The 18,903-nt window shown below is 54.5% G+C and overlaps 2 protein-coding genes and 1 pseudogene across 2 annotated transcripts; 1 reads left to right on the top strand and 2 right to left on the bottom strand.

Moving 5' to 3' along the window:
- Positions 1-235: 235 nt before the first annotated feature.
- On the top strand, positions 236-3,949 carry LOC134154785 (leucine-rich repeat-containing protein 52-like). Its single transcript, XM_062601442.1, has 2 exons — positions 236-860; positions 3,645-3,949. The coding sequence occupies exons 1-2, from the start codon at positions 236-238 to the stop codon at positions 3,893-3,895; spliced, it is 876 nt and encodes a 291-aa protein (XP_062457426.1). The 3' UTR covers positions 3,896-3,949.
- Positions 3,950-5,430: 1,481 nt separating this feature from the next.
- Positions 5,431-12,641, bottom strand: LOC134154738 (kinetochore protein Nuf2-like; annotated as a pseudogene).
- A 379-nt stretch (positions 12,642-13,020) lies between these two features.
- On the bottom strand, positions 13,021-16,943 carry LOC134154737 (adenylate cyclase type 10-like). The gene is made up of 6 exons (XM_062601413.1): positions 16,783-16,943; positions 15,173-15,395; positions 14,683-14,790; positions 14,239-14,417; positions 13,517-13,673; positions 13,021-13,148 (listed from the first exon to the last, which is right to left on the bottom strand). The coding sequence occupies exons 1-6, from the start codon at positions 16,941-16,943 to the stop codon at positions 13,050-13,052; spliced, it is 927 nt and encodes a 308-aa protein (XP_062457397.1). The 3' UTR covers positions 13,021-13,049.
- Positions 16,944-18,903: the final 1,960 nt, after the last annotated feature.

Genomic DNA, 18,903 nt, shown 5'->3' with positions numbered 1-18,903 from the left:
GCACTTGCAGATCCAGAAAGTGGGTGAAACGCGGCTCCGCTTCCAGCCAGGCAGGCTGCCAAGGAGCCAGGTGAGCCACAGAAGCAGAGCGCTTCCCAACAGCCTTGCCGCTGGACATCTTGTCGGCATGGCTGTAATGACAAAACCACTTCCCTAGGTCCCCTCCTTTGCAGCTCCTCCGTGCCTGTCTGTCTGTACTCCCTAAGGGGCCGTGCACTCTGGGAGGTGTTAGATCATGTCTCTTCCAGGTGGACACCAGCCCCTGAGCCTCATGTTTCTTTTGGGGCTGGGGCTGGCATCAGAAACTATCAACTGCCCAAGCAGGTGCAGTTGTCAGTACCTGGAAGTGAACTGCACAGGGCAACAGTTGCAAGAGCTCCCTGTGACCATCCCACTGGATACCAGGCAGCTGATTCTGGCAGCAAGCAAGATCTCATACCTGCCTGCAGTGGAACTGAGCTTCCTCGCTGACCTGGTCTATCTGGACTGCCGGGAGAACCTCTTGGGAGATGGTCTGGATTTCACTTTCACTGGTGGGGCCAAGCTCGTCTGCCTGGACCTCAGCTTCAATAACCTCACACAGGTCACCTTCAGCACCTTCTCACAGCTCATCAGCCTGGTAGTGCTGAAGATGTCAGACAACCCCAACCTTGTGGAGATTGAGAAGGATGCCTTTGCCAACAACACCTGGCTGAGGTATCTGGACGTGAGCCAGACTGGCTTACTATTCCTGGACACCAGCACTGTCCGTGACCTGCCCAACCTGAGGGTTCTGTGGCTCAGTGACAACCTTTGGCACTGCAACTGCTCCTTCTTGGACTTCACTGCGTGGATGACAAAGAGCAACGTTCATTTTCCAGGTGAGGGCTGTGTAAGCAGGACCCCTCTCCTCCCTGCGCCTGCAGATCTGGGCGGAAGAGAGAGGGTATTCTGGTCTCTGCCCCAAAAGTTTGGCACATTAAGGACTGGAGAGGTCAGACAGCACAAGCTCCTTTTAGCTCATGGGGCTGTGCCACTGCATGTCAACTGCAAGTCCAATCTTTTACTTTTACCACTGAACACGGATCAGAGCAGCTCCGTGCACTCCGTCCCACAGAGAATCACACTTGCTCACACCCTCAGGACAGAGAGGGAAGCATCAGGAAGCGTAACCAGTAGCTAGGCTATTGCTACTTCTATAAAGTGCCTGCCCCAGCTGCAGGCGGTATCACTGCGAGCTTGTTATCATTTTTGTCACTGCGAGTCACAAGCACCTTACAGCTGCAGTGCCAAGAGTGAGGAGCCCGAGGAGGCTCTGGGGAGAGCTGCAGAGAAGGCTACTGCTCTGATTTTCCTGCCTTTTCTTCCGCTGCTCGATAGACTGTATCTTTTTGTTGCTGCTGCAGTATCGCTGCGTCCATAACAGTCCGTTAAAAACCCCTCTCTCCGTGGAGATGCGGGAAGTGCTCTGCTCAGCCTCTCCAGCCCTGAGCTGCCCACCGTTCTGCCAGTGCCCCCTTCACCTCAAACGCCTCCTGCAATGCCTTTTTCCGAAAAAAATATGGCAGCTGTTGTGCTAAAGCAGATCGAAACGACAGTTCCTATAATCTCCAGCTATCACAGTGCTTCTAGCTGGCAAAGCAGGTACATTTGACAGGTTCTCAGGATCACGCCGTGATCCAAATGCTCCGAACTCAGCAAAAGACTTTTGCTGTTCCCATGGCGGGTTCTGGTTTGGGTACCGGTGAAATGCGATTGACAGGGTAAAACAGAATGCAAGTTAAGACTGTGGTCAGAAAAGTGTCTCTGTATCCTTATGACTGACAGGCTTCATATGTTCCCACTCTTCCGCCAGCATCCCAGAGCAAATTGGCTCACTTTTGTTTTAAGTTATCCAAAATAATCAATGTACATGCATTGCAGATGAGCGTTCGCTTGAGTTCCCCTGACTTCTGCAGCAGAAAGGCACTTACTCCCGAGTAAGAGCAGTTTACTGAAGGCAGGAGCCTTCTTTCCTTACATCATCTAGCTCACCAAAATCCAGCTCTTTTCCATCTTATTGAGAGAGTCTACAGCTGGACCACAGATACTGAATATTCATGAGGCAAAGTAATCACTTGTTCCCTTTTCCAGAGAAACACTAGTGCCGAGGGTAAAAAATTGTTATGCAGCTATGAAATTTGTATTTGATTTTCCAAATTGAAAAGGAACACATCACTGCACCAATGAAAAAAGCTTGATCCTCAGTAATTCACAATAAAATAATGAAGGAGAGCTGGGGAAAAAAAAAAGAAATTTGAGAAAACCTGTACATTAAGTAAGAAAAAGGCACAAAAGAACAGTAAGAAAGGGCAAAGGAAGCTGGTGTTAGGACAGAACAGAATTAGGGATGTCTGAGTGTCTTAATAGGCGTAGTAAATGCCTGTAAAGGTAGTTATTGTCCTCATACAGATTACAGACAGTTATGGAACAGTGTAGAGAAGTCCTACCCCTAGCAGCCGCCAGGTAGTTTGGAGATAACACGTGGAAGCCCTGAACAGGAGAGTAAAGCTCACTGCAGGCGGTTTGGAAGGCTACGAGCAGAAAAGCAAGTGGCAGCAAGGACTGGCCCTGTCCCGGCCTTTAGAGAGCCACTGCAGCTTCACAGACCACTTTGTGCCAGTGTTTTACGCTCAGCTGGAGCTGCGCACGGTCGAGGCGCAGGCGGGAAGTTCCCACAGCTCGACGGCTTGGGGTAAGGGTGAACGAGCCCCGCAGTTACGCTCCTGACAGCGAGCGATAACAGCACCAACGGTCTCTGCAGCTGTATCCACTCGTCAACGGATAACAAAATACAACATAACATAATACAGTATAAGTTGTTGCTCGTCCCTCTCCCCTGCTCCCTTTCCCTAAGGACCACCCATCCAGCACTTCCAGCAGCGACCGACACGGTTCTGTCGCAGTAACCGAGTCTGTCGCACTGATTTCAAAACCCCCAGGGGAAGGAGGCGGCTGTGCTGGAGGCCACACTGGCCTTCTACAAACACCAGGAAGAGACATTGCTTCCTACTACGCCCAGCCTTCACTAGCTCCAGAGGGAAAAGCCAGCATCTGTTTTCTTACAGCCTAGACTACAATACGGCAGAGCACAGTCATTATTTCGGCGGAACTGAATTACTGAGGACTTTCCTCTTTTTCTTTCACACAACAAGCTCGGTGACCCCTAACTGCAAACAACCCAAGTTTCACAGCTTGACTCTGTGGATGCAGACCTCACTATGCCAGCATAAAACAACCTCTTTCAGCTTAGCCTATGGCATGTCAGAAGATGTTTAAGGTTTTTTCAAAAAAATCACAAGAGCTTTTATATTAAAATGAAGGTGCTCAGTTAGCAGAACTCAACAGTGCAGGTACAGCAGCTTGCCACTGCGGTATAATCCAACCGGCAGTATTTTCCTATCGCGACAATAACACAGAAATCGTTCTGATCATTCTGGCAACCTGGTTTGGCAAGGGACGGACTACGTATTTTCACCCAGGTTGTTCAGGGAAAAGAGTGTGAAGTGCGGAGACATTTTTCAAAGGCTTTAGGAAACTCCTCCACTGCTTTTCTAGCAGGACTCCTACCCACTATTGCTCAGGGCACGGACAAGTTAGTCTTGCTTCTGCTTTTCCCTCTGCAGGTGCCGAGAACATCACCTGCTACATGCCAGAAGGTCTACGCGTCTTGAAAATGCCCGCAGTGGAGGCACAGCTCCAGCTGGACTGCCTGATCCAACTGCACAAGCAGGACTACATCTTTCTGTGTCTCGTTGGCTTCTGTATATTCTCAGCTGGCACTGTGGCAGCCTGGCTGGCTGGCATCTGTGCAGTGATAGATGAACTCCACACTGCAAAAGGGGAGGAGGATGAAGAGGAAGACACAACCACTTAGAACGGGCCCTAGAGAAGCTTCTGAATGCCTGTCCCGAGACCTGAAACCAGGTCCTTCCTGTCCAATTTTGCAAATTGAGCGTCCCACTCCAGAAGTGATTTTTGTGAACCAAAATAAAACTACAGGAGAACAAAGTCCCTGTGTTACAGTTTTGCTCACTCTGCTGCCTCCACATTTATTCTTCCACCGGGGCACAGGACATCATTGGCAAAATAGCGAGTGGCCACTAGAACTGTGGACAGTGCCTATCTGCCAACCAGGAGCATTAGCACTCCTCCTGTACCACATGACACCCGCTGAAAAGCAGGATCAGCATGGGGCCTACCACGTCCCACAAACAGGCTTGAGCAATTATGTCCCATGCACAGGAAAGGCCCCAGAACTGTGCTGTAGCCAGGGAGTTTACCTTTACCAAGGTCTTTGGGCCACAAAACCCAGCAGAGCTTGCTGGGACCAGCCCCGAGAGCTCACTGGTGCCCCAAAGAATCTGAGAATCTTCTGCTGTGCAAAGGCAGGTATATGAGCAAAGAGATTAATAACAGGGTTGTCAAGTCAGGATCTTATATTTACATCTAGGCTCTAAAGCAGGGTGCTCCTGTCACCAGAAGCCCAGGGCTCCAGTTGGTGAGCAGTAGTGGGGGCCAAAGGCTGCTGGAAACCAGGTCACCTGTTTCCAAGCCTTAATGAAAGCACAAGAGTTCAAGTTTAAGCTTTGAGTTTCTGAAAAGCTTGCATGTGCCCCCCCCCCACCCTTAAACCTGGGCAGCTCAATAAGAAAGAAACAAATTTCCCCCCCAGAGAAACTATAAAGAAGAAGCATCCACATGTCGCAGTTAAATGCAGAGACTGACACTTTGGGGGAAAAATAATCTGGCATTTTTGTAACTGTTGAAAAAAAGACGCCCCTCGGTTGGATCCAAAAATCGATTTAATTGCCTAAATGAGGATTTTGACCAGTCGCTAAAATTCCAGAGGCGTCTAATTCCTGTAGCAGGTACTTCTCGGATTCTCCTGAGCGCCCCACGAGCCCCTTGCAGGCCAGCGGGGGGCAATGCCAACACCTGCCCTTCGCAGACGAGCACCCGGATCCTTCATGCGCCACAACTGGCATCAGCAGGTAGGTTTGGTCCCGACCCTAAGGACTGCGCGGAGCGGGCCTCAATCACGCTGGATTAGCACGGGCTGAAGCGTTTTGCTCATTTAGGGCTTTCAGGAACCTGGGATCCCACCGGGTCTTGTTTTCTTCCTTTCTTACACCAGCAACGGTGAAAAGATTCCATCTGTCCTCCTGCAGTGGGACCCCACTACACCGCCACTGGTTTAGGAACATTTTGCATGTTTGTCCCCTTACAGACCTAGAAAATCCTCCTGAATTTTAAGGTTTGTATCATATATCGCTGAAGCTGGAATCTTTTAACATAAAACGTATTGCCTACACATTATCAAAGTATTCTTGGAAATGACTTGTGTTTTGATACCAAAGTGTATATACAGACCAGAATAAAGGGAGGTGCAAATAAAATCCTGTCATTTGCCTAACACTGCCATTTGCCTAGGGAGGTATCTGCTTGCATGAAAACACACAGCAACTCCACGTGCCAGACGCTGGCTTCTTCGTCCGACAACAGCTGGATCTGGTGAAATAAAAGGGAAAAGCATGATAAAATTCCATTAAGCATGCTAAACAGGCTATCTTATAACCATTACAGTGTGACCTGTCTGTGGAGTGTGAATCAAAAGTGAAATTACCAAGAAGTGATCTTGCCTCTAATCCATAGGCCCCAAATAGGCAAGAGTGGACGCAGAGGCGCAGTCTAACAGGCGACAGATGTGTGTTTGTGCACGCGTATACCAGAGAAGTCTGTAAAGGCTAAAAAAAAAAAAAAAAAAAAAAAAAATCACCAGTTAGTTGCAGTAAAGTTTCTGTGGGAAAAGCAAAGCTGAAACAGTTTTTAAAAAGCTAAAAATCATCTCCTGAACTATCACGTTACCGAGCTCCAAGACTAACCTGATCTTAAAGGCAGAAAGATGATCAATTAGCTGAACTGGAATTTAAACTATAGCCTATATCAAGGTACACTCACCAATTTTCGGGTCCTCTCCGCAATATCTGACTTTTTTTGTGAGATCACTTCTTGCAAAGCTGTCTAACAAAAAAAGAAACAAAGCAACAAACAACAGGAACATCTTTTCAACTGCTACCTCCTTTACTCTTCCAGCTTAGACCTGTCAACAGAACAGACAATTGCCCTAGTGTGGGTTAAGACTCTTTCAGGGGAAGAGCTACCTTATACTAAGCTAACCTCCCAGATGCAAGCCACAGTTAAGGTCGTACACCTCACTGCTATTTAAATCTCACTGATAGTTTCTTTGGAATGCCACAACTAGCAGATAAAATAGCAGTCTGTAGAAACTTAAAATATAGGGAAGGAAAACATTGTTGAAAAGCCACTGGGAGCATCGAGGAGGCAGGCAGCCGTAGGTGACTTGGAGTAGGGGTGACAGATGGCACTAACTTCGGAAGGTTCTCTCCATCAGAGTGGGCAGACAGCGCAGAAAACAAGAACACAGCCCATAGCTCCCAAGAGCCAAAACAGCTACCTCTGTACTACGCAGTGCTATCAGCACCCTTCTCTGTACTACCACGCCAAAGCCTTTTCGGCATGCTTGCATGTCTCACTCGCCATCCCAGCTCCATCCCAACCAGCAAATACTGGTGCCATTTTACTTCCTCTGTTCTCATCAGCCCTTGTGGTTTGTTACACACCCAATCTTCCTTGCCAGAGGTCATGTTTTTACTTTGAGAAGGCCTACATTAATACACCAGCTCTCCAGTAATAAGAAGGTGAAACATGGTTAATATTAAAAGCAGACAGACGGCTTACAGTAGCACCTCCAAAAAAAAAAAAAAAAATACTAACCAGATTTTCATTTCTCTGAAGTGACAGAAAAGGTTACCTGCGAGACCTAGAAGAAAGCTGCCCTTGCTGGAAAGTAGCACTCTTCCCTACCAACACCACCTTGGCTTTTTTTTTTTTTTTTTTTTTTTTTTTTTTTTTTTTAAGAGTCTTTCCTTAGGTAACCCTTCTTAGGCCTCAGTCTATTTCCCAACATAGTTCACCCTCAGTTCTGAGTAAACCCTTCATATTCTGTTCCTTTTAACAAGAAAAGAGGTGCCTCTCCATTCACCACAACAATGTATTTCAAAAGAAAAGACCCTAGCTCTGATTCCAAGCATGTTTCACATCACTTATGGGTAAACAAAGAGGTAAGGGGAGGGATTAAAAAGAATGTGGTGTTGTAATACCTTTTTTGTTTTAAATCAGAAAAGTCCTCTTTATCCTTCACAAAAGTAGGGGAAGGGGACAAAACAAACAAAACCAACACAAAAATAAGGAACACCTGTGATCAGAAGCTACAGCAGCATTCCAGAGAAAGGAGTAGAGAGATCATACCGTTTTCCGACGATAGTCGTGGTTTAGCAGTTGCTGCAATTCCTGAATGTCATCAGACAGCTGCCTGAACTCTGCTTCCTCTTCTACAGGAACAGTGCTAAGCAAATGTAAATAAATAAATAACACAACCACACACTGAGATATTGACAGTTTCAGCATTATTAGTGAAATCGATAGATTAGTGAGGCTAGAACAACCACTCCAGAAAGAATTCATCCTTAAGAGCTTAGACGATCAAAATGATGGTTTCAAATTAAAGATCCATCACAGTCCCTGAGCTACAAAATACAGTTTTCCTCTCACAGCAACCAGGCACTCCCAAAGTCTTATTCTTTGCTCACAACAGCTCTTCTGGCCTCTCACCAGACAAGCCCCTCCTCTAACAGGGCACAACCCAACAGAAACTGCTTTATGCTTCTGGGCTTGCTTCCCAAAGAGGCTAAACAGCAAAGTCAAGTGCCAGTGGAGAAGCTGAGTCTGCCCAGACTAAGCTAAACAGGCATGGAGGAAAGCTCAAAAATATTACTTCGCTTTGAGAACCAAGCTACAAAGCATGGAGGTGCACATGCTGAGAACATGTGATGGGGTAAGGGAGAGAAGGTGGACAGTTTGAAAGAAAACTCTCCTAGGAAAGCAAGATATGTTTCACTGCCAGGAAACAAAGCTAACTACTGTCTCAGCTTACTGCCTCTACACCGTCTGCCCTTCACAGCAAGCTAGTCCCACACACACCAAAGCCCACACCCATTACTCAAAGCAAGTACTTTTCTTCTAGTCCAAGAGGAACTACCACCTCAGCTGTCACAGACAAGCAGAAGGGAGGTAGAGGGGCCAAACTTCTGAGCACTGGTTGGGCTGTCCACTATCTACACCAGGTGCAGAGAAGCCTGTTGTTCTCGGTCTGCTCTATCAAACCACAAAGCTCAACTAGTAAGTTCCCAGTTGCACACCCCACACATGCACTGGGAACAGGAGAGCTAGCCAAGAAGGTTAGTGCAACTCAGCTCCTACTCCTTATACTCACTTCAGCTTCTCCAGCTTCACTGCTGCCTCTTGATTTGCTGTCTCCAGCTGTTGCAGTTTCTCCATAGCTCATTTCTGCAAGTTAATTACGTGGAGATGTTTTTATTCTAGGGGAACACCGTTTACATTTTGGGTTCTCTCTGAGCTCTACTAATCACGTATTTCACTTGAAACGCACCATCTCTAAACCCACAGGAAAACCCCAGCGTGTTTCTAAAACATGCAATTAAGAAGTACAACCTCTATGTTCTCAAACTGAGGTTAACATTCCTTATGTTTTAGCAAGCATCAGGAGTAACACAGCCCCGAATCTTACATAGTTCGCCTGTAAATCCAAGTAGACTCCACGGCGTGATTCTCGGAAATGTATAAAGTTGAGAATGCCACTCAAGAAGCGAGCTGTCCTCTTTGCTTCTGAAATTAGAATTGCAAGTCACCACTGTTTTGGTCTCCATGCATATTGCAATCACTTAGGAAAAGGTGGGCCAAGCATAATTCACAGAGGAGGCAAGGGATCGCAGAAACAGGGCTTGTCTTCCTCTGCCCCCCCAGCAGGAACATCAGTAACGGGCAACACTCTCACAAGCTAAGACAGACCCAGAAGTGAAAGCGTTCTTCACAACAGCCTGTTCTAAGCTGTGCGGCGCAGCAGAATCGCCGCAGCTGGGAACCGCGGAGACGGAAGAGCAGCTTTCACCATCTAACCGCTCCCTGCGGAGGTATTTGCCTAAGGACTCCAGAGAGAACTCCACAGAGTTCAGGCTACTTTCCACGGCCACGTATTCCCACACCATTTCAAGAGTGCCACAGCTTGATGGACAAACTACTAGCAGTCGAGTGCCAAGCGGGCAGGAAAGCAGCCTGCCTGTCAAGTGCCACCACCCCAATCCCCCTACACTCCCACACAGGACAGACAGCATCACAAGCACTTGCTTACTTGGACTTAGAACATCAGCAATCTCAAAGTCATTAACACGGCACACCGGGAGAAAGCGCTCCCTGCAAGGAAGCAAAACATAGATCTATCTGCAGCGACCATTGCAGTTTTTGTGCTATAGACGCTCACTCAAAAGAGATTTTCTCCTCTTACCCCAGAGCCCAGGTGCAGTAAGCACGCAACAACAACAAGTCTTCTCAGGAGACTAACACAGTACGATCGCCTGCACAGATTAGTGTTTAACTCTCCCATCGCTGCAGCAAAGGTATCTCGAATTCGGGGGGCAAGTTCACCTAACAAGGGCTTCAAACCCCCTTTTGGGTATGATGATGAACTTCTGGCCATTCGCGGTACCCCCAGGCGCTCCAACCCGCCCTTTCACTCCCCCACCCTCTAAATCAAGTCACTAACGCAGCCTCCTAGTCCTCACAGTAAAGGTAACGCATCGATTTAGACAAAAGACAGCTGCCAAGGTTTTTCTTTTCTATTACAACCTTGCTGCCTCTTGCTCGCCTGCAAATTTCATTTTGCTCCAAACCAGAGAGCACAGAGAGCGCTGCAGCCACCACCAGCTCACAGGTGCTAAAAAAAAAAAAAAAAAAACCCGCCCCCAACCCCACCCCCCATTCCCTCTGAACTGAAGCCTTGGAAGAAGTAACAACCAAACGGATACAAACTTGTGTACTTACATGTGAATAAACAAGTTACAAACAGGGAGAAAGCCTTCAAATATTTGGGGATACAGGATGTCAATGTTGACGGGCATCTAAAGAGGAAAGAGAGCAGAGTGAATACGCAGGCACAGCAGACTTCCAGGAAAACAGGCAAGTTTTCTCCACAACAGAACATCACTCAGACAGACTGAAGACACACCTGATGGTCTCTGCACCCCTGGGGAACACAAGCTGCTAAGGCTCCATCTGTGGGACATGCATCTTCTCTCTAGTAAACTCCAAGCATGAAACACCCTCCCCTCCAGAAACACACACAAAAAGGGAGGGAGCGAGGGAGGAGGACAGAGGGAGGAAGGAAGGAAAGAAAACCTCCACATAGTCACTGCCAAGTAACAGAAACTCACCCTGGAGAGACACGTCCTAGGATTTGTCCAGAGGCTGCAAAACAAGGCCGTTGGAAAAATGCTCCCCAGACAGTGCCACCCAGAAGCCAGAACTGCTCCCTAAGCCTGCACATTTCAGCTTAAAAACCTCTCCCTCTCAGGGCAAGGAAACGCAGCCGACCCTAAGGAGACAGCACGCTGCGGCCACGTCAGGCGCCCCGCACGCAGGCCCCCTCTCGCGGCGGAGCTCAGGCCCAAGTCGCACAAACACGAACCCCTTGGCAAGAGGAGCTGCTCGGCTCCCCCCACAACACCACGAGTCCCAGCTCTTCCTCTGCTACGTTTTGGCCCGCGAGCTGACTCACAGCTCTGCTCAACGGACGCCAAAGGCTGCCCTCGCTTCTGCCAGCAGACTGCCTCGAGCACCGCTCTGGGCTGGTCGCGCCGTAAGAGGACGACGACAATCAACGTGACAGCGCACGAACAGTTGAGCTGCCACGAGCACGTGCTATCCACAAATGCCCCGAGACTACCATTTCCCACGGGCTTCCAGGAATAACTTCCCACGTGGCGGAGGCACAAGACGCGCTTGGCCTCACCTCAGCACGGCATCCGTTTGCCGAGGCCACCAGCCACAGCCGCCCTCGGACGCTGCGCGGCAAACGCACGGCTGCAGCGGGCCGAGCTCCGCAGGCAGCGTTCACTGCCCTTCTCCACGGCGCCCACGGCCCCTCGGAGCTGGCACCCTCCTCCCACCAGGGCCAAAGGCAGAGGCCCGGACAGGGCAGGAAGCGAGGAGGAACCCTCACCCCACCCCACCCCACCCCCTAGAAGAAACCAGCCCCAAAAAACAAACCCATCAAAACAAAGATTTTTTTATTTAAGAAAAAAGAGCAACTCGGATGCAGCACACCCAAACCCCACTCTTTTGAGAAGCGCCTTGACCTGAACCAAACTCCCAGAAAACAGGCAGAATCTTCTTTGATTCTCAGGTGCAGTCAGCCGTGCCACAGCAACAGTCCGCACACACATCATACTCCTGCTTCAAAGAGGTCTCTAGCAAAGGACCTACTGCAAGGACTATGCCGCAATACTGCACTCGCATCCCTGCCTACACACACACAGCAGCCGCTTCCCTGGACACGCACACAGCAAATCCCCACGCTACACAGTGCCTCCAACGCTCTGGGCTTTCTGCAGCACAGGCAGGATTTCCAAGCTCCTCCTCACTCTGTCAGCACGTGGAAAACCGTACCTTCCTGGCGGCATCCTCCTGACCTCACGACACGCAAAGGAGAGCAACGCTTCAACATTTCTTCTCTACAGCCAACATTTATTATCTGCCCCACACGTTCCACTGTACGTGAGCCACCGCATTGCACACAAACCATGTAGAAATGCTCCAGGCAGATCCCGTACACCTTCTGCAGGATTCTCATGAAAATCACGTGCAAGACTTCAGGCTGCGAAAGCAAAGACACAAACCAGCGTGTCACCCGCACCGCGCAGGGCTCCCGGGCCGCCCGGAAAAGCAGCCCCGCCGCTACCGCCCTGAGGCGAGGGAGCCGCGCGGCACCGCTCCGCCGCGCTCCGCAACACGAGCGGCGGCACCGCGCGCTCTGACAGCTGCGGGGCACCGGCCCCCCCCCGCCCGCCCGCCCGCACCGCGGGGGGCCAAAGCCCGCGCGTCGCCTCAGCGCCCGCCGCGCCGCACCTTCGGGCTGGGGAACAGGTCGCCCTTGGCCAGGCTGCCGGCTTCGGAGCCGGCCCGGACGTGGCCGCGGAGGCAGGTAGCGATGTCGGCGGGGCTGCAGCGCCGGAACGTCAGCACCTCCACAGCGGAACCGCCAACCGCCGCCGCCAACCGCCGCCGCCCTTTGAACCCGGCGCCGGCCCCGCCCCGCCCAGTCGTCACTTCCTCCACGCCCGGACCAATCCCCGCGCTCCGCCCCGCCCCCGCAGCCAATCAGCGGCAGCTGTGCGCGGCGGGACCGCCCCCCGGCCCCGGCCCCCTCCACGCGCTGCGAGGTCCCGGCAGCAGGAGGAGCAGCACGCCTGCCCGGCGATCCCGGGCTCTCCAGCCAGCTGCTTCTCCAGCCTGGAGAGCGCTCCTGCACGCTCCGGGCACCTGGGGAGGCACGCAGTGAGCCCCAGGGAGCAGCTCCGCGCGGTGGGATTCAACTCCGCACCCTGGCACGCGTCCCACCCCGCTTCTCCTCACCCGTCTCTCCCCCTTCTGTGCTCCTCCTGGAGAACCTCCAGGGGAGTTCCCATCGCTCTTCTTTTCACCCACTCATCTTTTGGCAACAAGTCTCCGGGGAAAGGCTCCCGTGACCCTGGCCAAAAGGATCTCCGGTGGCCCCCCGACACCGCACCGTGCCCAGCGGCAGCATTACCTCATCTGGAGAAAGAGCGCCGTGAAGAGCGTGCCTGGAAGCTCCCGGTCCAGGTCGGGCTTCTCCAGCTCCGTGCACTGCAGAGGGAAATAAATGAATGAGTGAATAAAGCCGACTCGCAGAGGCTCTCTCCGCAGAGATCTCCTCTCCCAGGGAGCCGGGGCAGCACCTACCGACGTCGACAGAGAGGGGCAGATTTCCCAGGCTGAGGTGCAGACAGGACAGGGCCTGGGCCAGTTCTGCCACGGTTAACGCCCCTCCTCCTCCAAAGGGCTCGACGCCGGAGCTAAGCTGGACGGCCGCCCGCCCGCCCGCTCTCCAGCCGCTCTTCCTGGCGGCCCAGCTCCTGGCAGCACTGCACGTATTCCAGGTAGGACGCGAGGATCTAGAAAGGTCCAGACAGCAGAATGCACAAGACTGGATCTCGCCAGGGTGACTCTTGGGCCTAGAGGGCCACAAACCCCACTGCCACTTTCGCCCTTCTCTTTCACTCGCACGCCTCCCACAGCCACAGCCTGCCCAAGGGTGACAGTCACGACACAAATCCAATGAGAGGAGCAGCCCAGAAGAACAGCAAGCCCCGTCTCCTGGGAGCTCGCAGAGAGAAGTCCCGGGACGGGGACATCCCCATCCTGTTTGGCCTCTCCTTGCCGGGGCAGACCCTGCGGCTGCTCTTGCCGGGCCGGGGGAAAGGAGCCGTGTCGGACGCGCGGCCGCCTGCTGCGGCTGCTGCGGTGCGGAGAAGGCACTCACGTGACTCGCGTCCTCGGACTCCTCGGCCGCGTTGACCCTCATGAGCGCTGCGAGGAGCGAGAGCCTCCGGCCGCTGGAAGTGTTCTCCAGGCTGAAGAGCTGCCGCAGCAAGGAAAGGCAGCGGCTCTGCTGGAACAGCCAGGGCAGCCTCTCCGTCCTGCCACGCAAGAGAAACTGCTGAGCCGCAGCCATGAGACGCGCGGGGCCGAGTCCGGCAGGGCCGGGGAGGCGCGGGGCCCACGAGGCGGCTGGGGCGGGCAGGGCTGCAGGGGCGGACGCAGGAGCACCGAGAAGCACCACGGGGAAAGGTGACTGCTCGCAAGGACGCGACGGCACTATAGCGCGCGCCGCCCAGCAAAGCCGGGCACCGGCAGCAGAAGGGGTGCTGTGCGGCAGGCTGGCACCCAGCTGCGAGCCCTGAGCTCCCTCCTCCTCGCCCCTCGCCTCCGCTTCCCCCCGGGCCCACCGCCTGCTCCCTCCTGCGCACTCCCTTTCCCTCTGCAGCCTGTGCTCCCCGCTAACACCCCTCTGCTCTCACCCGCGCCGTCCCCCTCGAGACGACACAGCCCGCCTCCCCCGACAGCAGCCCCCAGCGCCCTGCGCAGCGTCGCCCTCGCCAGGACCTGACTCTAGCCCTAAGCCTAGGCAGCTGGCGGCCGAGGGGCTCAGCACCAGCAAGGAAAGGGCTCTTTCTGCCCTTCTCTTCTCCCTGAGCTCCTTACCCCGCCTCTGCGGGAGGGCAGGAGCCTCTGCTCTTCTGGTGAGAGGCGTGCGCCGACTGCTCCAGCAGGAGCTGAAAGAAGGCGCCAGCCGAGGTGCCCGGGAATTTCCGGCCCAGCAGGCTCAGCGCCTTCCTGAGGGTCGTCTTGGCCAGCTCCACGCGTCCCACGTTGTAGCACACCTGCCCAGGAGAAGGCTTCTTCAGGCGGTGCCCGAGGGCTCCGACTGAGCTCCCACCACATTTCCCGCCCCTGCCCGACGCGAGGCCGAGGGCCTCGACCGGCTGGGGCCGGAGGACGCGGCGGTCGCAGGCAGGGCTGCTCACTGCGGCCGGGCCTCAAAGTGCCAGAGGTGTCCCCCCCGCCGCCCCCGCCGGCTGCCCCGCGCCACCGCGGCATCCCGCTCCTCCCGCCCCGAGAGCCCTCGCGGCCGCCCTGCCGCTTTACCTCCCCTTGCAGGCTCAGGAAGGTGGCTTCTTCAAAGCAGGCCGGCACCGGGGCTTTCTGAGCCGCCGAGCTCCTCAGGGCCTCTGCTTTGCGCAGGCTCGTGAAGGCCTTGGAGCAAGCGCACGGAGAGCGGGTGAGCGGCGCTGCGGAGCCCGCCTCCAGCCCCAGCACTCCCACCCGCCTGCACAGCTCCCCGCGGAGGCCGTGCCCCTGCCCCTGCCGATGCCACCCCAGCGCACGCCGCGGGCACGAGCGCTCCTCCGCACCGCCTTCCTGCTGGGGCGCCTCGCGCGAAGGTCCCGCTCCCCTGCCCCGCGGCTCTTGCCCCGGGACAGGCAAGCGGGAGGAAAACCCCGGCTCCGACCCCAGCCCTTCGCCCCCAAGGACCCACAGAGGCCGGTCCTAGTGCAGGGGGGAAATGGGCTTGCCCTGGGCAAGGCCACCGAGAGGCCTCCACGTGCAGCGGCCTCTGGCACGCAGGACAACTCACCAGGTAGTTGTCGGAGACGTGCAAGCAGGCAGCCGCGCTCTCCAGCAGGTAGTAGAGGGCTCTGGCATCGTTGCCCATTGCCGTGTGGTGGTGAGCCAGGGGCACGAGCACCAGCTCCACGACGGCCTTGCACTCGCAGGAGCGCGCGGCCCCGGGCGGCCCTCTGCTCTGGCCGGGCACCTCAGGCACCTGCTCCGCCTGCGCTGGAAACCGCTCTGCCTCCCTACGCCGAGACGAGGGCATGGAGAAAGAAGAGACGCTAGCACCCCCGCACTGCCCTGGCCGCCCGCACTAACACCGCGCTTCAGCGCGGCACACGGCCGCGTGCACGGCTGCCTCGTGCGGCTGCGCTGCGTTTCACAGCCTCCCCAGGCGTGGAGAGCGCTGCCCAGTTATTCTCGCTGCCCCACGCGGCAGCAGCCGCGCTCTCGCCCGGCTCCAAGCAAAGCCTGTGCTACTCCTAACACAGGGCTTTGGGGCACGGCGCCTCTTCTTCCTCTGTGTAATAAATTGTAACTATTTGTTCATTGTTTAGAAGGAGGAATAAGCCGATGGAGGGGGAGGAGGAGGTTTTACAAAAACCAGGGTTGAGACATGGTGTTAGACAAATAAATTATGGTAAGCACAAAAGCTTATATGACCCCTTGTGGAACCGGTGTCGGGGCCCTAGCTATCTTGCAGGACTATAAAGAGCTGAAGTAAGTAACAAGCTGCTCAGAGGTTTTGAAGGTAAAAGGATAAAGAAAAGATAAGCAGGCGCCTGTAATTTTCTCACAGAACAGCATCCCAAAAGGGAGTCAACACAACAGATAAGCAAACCCCTGTGATCACTCACAAGGAGACAAACCAAAATAAAGAGACAGAAGAAGACCACGGCCTTCCTCTCCACGACCACCAGAGCTTCAGACGACCCCCCCAGCAACTCACACATGCGCGGGACGCACCGGGAGATTACAACGCAGACTATAAGGGGGGACTGTGTGTGAGGGAGGCGCGCGCCGTTGGCGGAGCTGAGACTCCCCGGCCGCCCAGCGCTGTTTTGCTTGTGGCTGCTTACTTAATTAAATAAATTGTTCACATGATTTAACAAACTCTCTGTATGAATTGACCTTCAAGAGAGTAACTTATGACACGCAACTGCCCCTGCGACGGCGCCGCTTCAGGAGCAGCAGCCGCTTCCCGCGCAGCGCCGCCGCCCCACGACAGGCCGCGCCGCGCCGGGCCAGGCCGGGTCGGGTCGGGCCGCGCCCGGCGCCGCCGCGCATGCGCGTGCGCAGCAGCGGCAGCTGGGGCGGGGGCGGGGCCTGCCCGGGAAGGTGCCGCGAGGGGCGTGGCCAGCGCAGCCGCCCTGCTGCGGGGCAGAGGTCGAGGAAGAGAGCGACCATTGGCTGCGGTGCCGCTCTCTGATTGGTGCTCTCCCTGGGGAGGCGGGGCTGGCAGGCTTCCCGCTCGCGGGAGGTGGGGGCAGCGCGCGGGGCTGCTCCGGCCGTGGCGGGATGGTGCTGCGGGGCGGCGCGGAGCCGGGCGGCGGCGGCGGCTGGGGGGGCAGTGAGCACTGGGGCCAGGCGGCAGCGGGAGGTGGGGGGGGAGTGGTGGGTCGCGGCGGGGACTGGGCAGCGGCTGGCAGCGCGGCGTCCTGCAGGGACGATGGCTTCTCGCTGTCCTCCCTCAAGCGCCTGGAGCGCTCGCAGCGCACGGAGCGGCTGGACACACTGTTCGGCTTCGAGCGGCCCACGGAGCCTGGCGAGCGCACGGGCTGGCTCATCAACATGCACCCGGTAGGACTGGGCCGGGGGGGGGGGATGTCACCGGCGGGGGGTGTCACCCACAGGCACCTGGTAGGACTAGGGGGGACAACGATGGGGGGGGTCACCGACATGCACCTTGTAGGACGGGGGGCGAATGTCACTGACGAGAGGGGGAGATGTCACCGACAGGCACCTGGTAGGACCTGGGCGGGAGGGGGGGGAGGTGTCACCGACAGGCACCCGGTAGGACTGGGGTGGGAGGGGGCGGGGGGGGTTGTGTGTCATAACAGGCCATGTGCATGTGCAGACGGAGGTGCTGGGTGAGGACCGGCGGCTGGTGAGCGCTGTGGACTACTTCATCCCGGAGGATGGGAGCTGCTTCGAGGTGCATCCCGTTCCTCCAGCGCAGCGCTGGTGCCCGGGCTGGGCGCCGGTTTGGCTGTTCTGGGCCCCAGGCATCACCCACAAGGCAGCAGCGCTGTCTGCCCTACGCTGGGTCCACCTGGGACCCTTGGGGGCCAATGTGGGTGCTGCAGAGATGCAGGGATGTGTATGTGGTGCACAAATGCCAGCAACGCGCAGCAAGTGCAGCGCGGTGCCCGTTGCTTCCGTTGGGAACCGTTGGGTTGGTTTCTCACCTTGGCTGCGGGGTCGCGCAATGTTCACCGGTTTTGATTTCTCCTGGGTGGCCCTGCCCTATAAGCCATATTTCTACATCGCTACCCAGAAGGCGAGTATGGACTTGGAAGCTGCGCACTGGCAAGTGGGGTCTTGAGTAAACTAGTGGCCGAGGTCCCAGAGACAAGGGCAGGTTTGACTTGAAGGGTCCCCCAGTCAGCTGAGAGGCCTTGTGACCGACCATCTTCTTGGGTTGGTAGGAGAAAAATACAGCTCCAGTGCTTCTGTTGGTGGTTTTGTCAGAGCTGATAGAGAAGACCTGAGATGGGAAGCAGCTGTATCAGTATGGTGGCTGCACTAAGGTTTCTTAGAGGGAGGTTGGTTTGTTATGTGATGAATTATCCCTTCAAGGAGCTGTCATATTTTTCCTGTTCTTTTTTTGTCCTAAAATTGATCTCTGGAGCCTATTTCACTTCTTCTAAGCCCAAACAGGGGTAAATTTCCCCTCTCATCTCGTCTTGATCCTGCTCGTGCTGCAAAACTGGGTTTGTTCTGACGGTGCTGTGAATTGACGATCAAAGAGAGCCCCAGTGTGAAGGAACAGATTTCCAGATGGCCAGGATTTCAGGACAGCCTCGTGTCCTCCCCTCACAATTGAGGACACTAGTGCCAGAACCTCTTGTGAGCTTGTCTTCTCCTCTGGAGAAGTGTCTGGCTTTGTTGCTCATTCTCCAGTTTCTTTGCAGGGCTGTGAACGAGAAGTGTCATCCTTCCTCTCCAAGAAGTTTCAAGGGAACATTTCAAAGCTGGAAACTGTCCCCAAAGAAGATTTGGATCTGGTCAGTATTCCTCTGCCTGCTGTACTATTGAATAACTAATCTTTCTTTCTTTCTTTCTTTCTTTCTTTCTTTCGAGCTCAAGTGGAGTAGAAAGGGGCTAAGCAGTAAAGGGAAGCAGTATGCTTACCTTTAATCTTCAAGCACTGTTTGCATGGCATGTCATGAATAGGCTAATTATTGCTTATTGATAGTAATTGCTTATTATAGTAATAGTAAATAAAATATATGTTCTGCTCCAGCACATAGTCTTTTTCACAGGATGCTCAAGAAACTTCCTGAGCTAGAAATGGTTGGAGATTAAGAGTGTTGTGGCAGAGGGAGATACTATACATTTACTCTTTCTTGGGTGTGTACTGGTGATTGCGCTTGGAAACAGACAACAAGACAAGATGGCCCTTGGTGTGAACTGGCATAGCTCACATGTTCTTCGCTGTCTTACGTGCTTGCTAGCATCGCTTCTCACTCCGAGTCTTTCCATCCAATTACTACCTCTTCTTTGGCCAGTTCTTCCATGTGTGCCAGTATA

This window comes from Rhea pennata, unplaced genomic scaffold (genome assembly GCF_028389875.1).
Source record: "Rhea pennata isolate bPtePen1 unplaced genomic scaffold, bPtePen1.pri scaffold_40, whole genome shotgun sequence".
Lineage (NCBI taxonomy): Eukaryota > Metazoa > Chordata > Aves > Rheiformes > Rheidae > Rhea > Rhea pennata.
The sequence above is the reverse complement of the archived record's forward strand: the minus strand, read 5'-3'. Positions and strand labels throughout refer to the sequence as shown.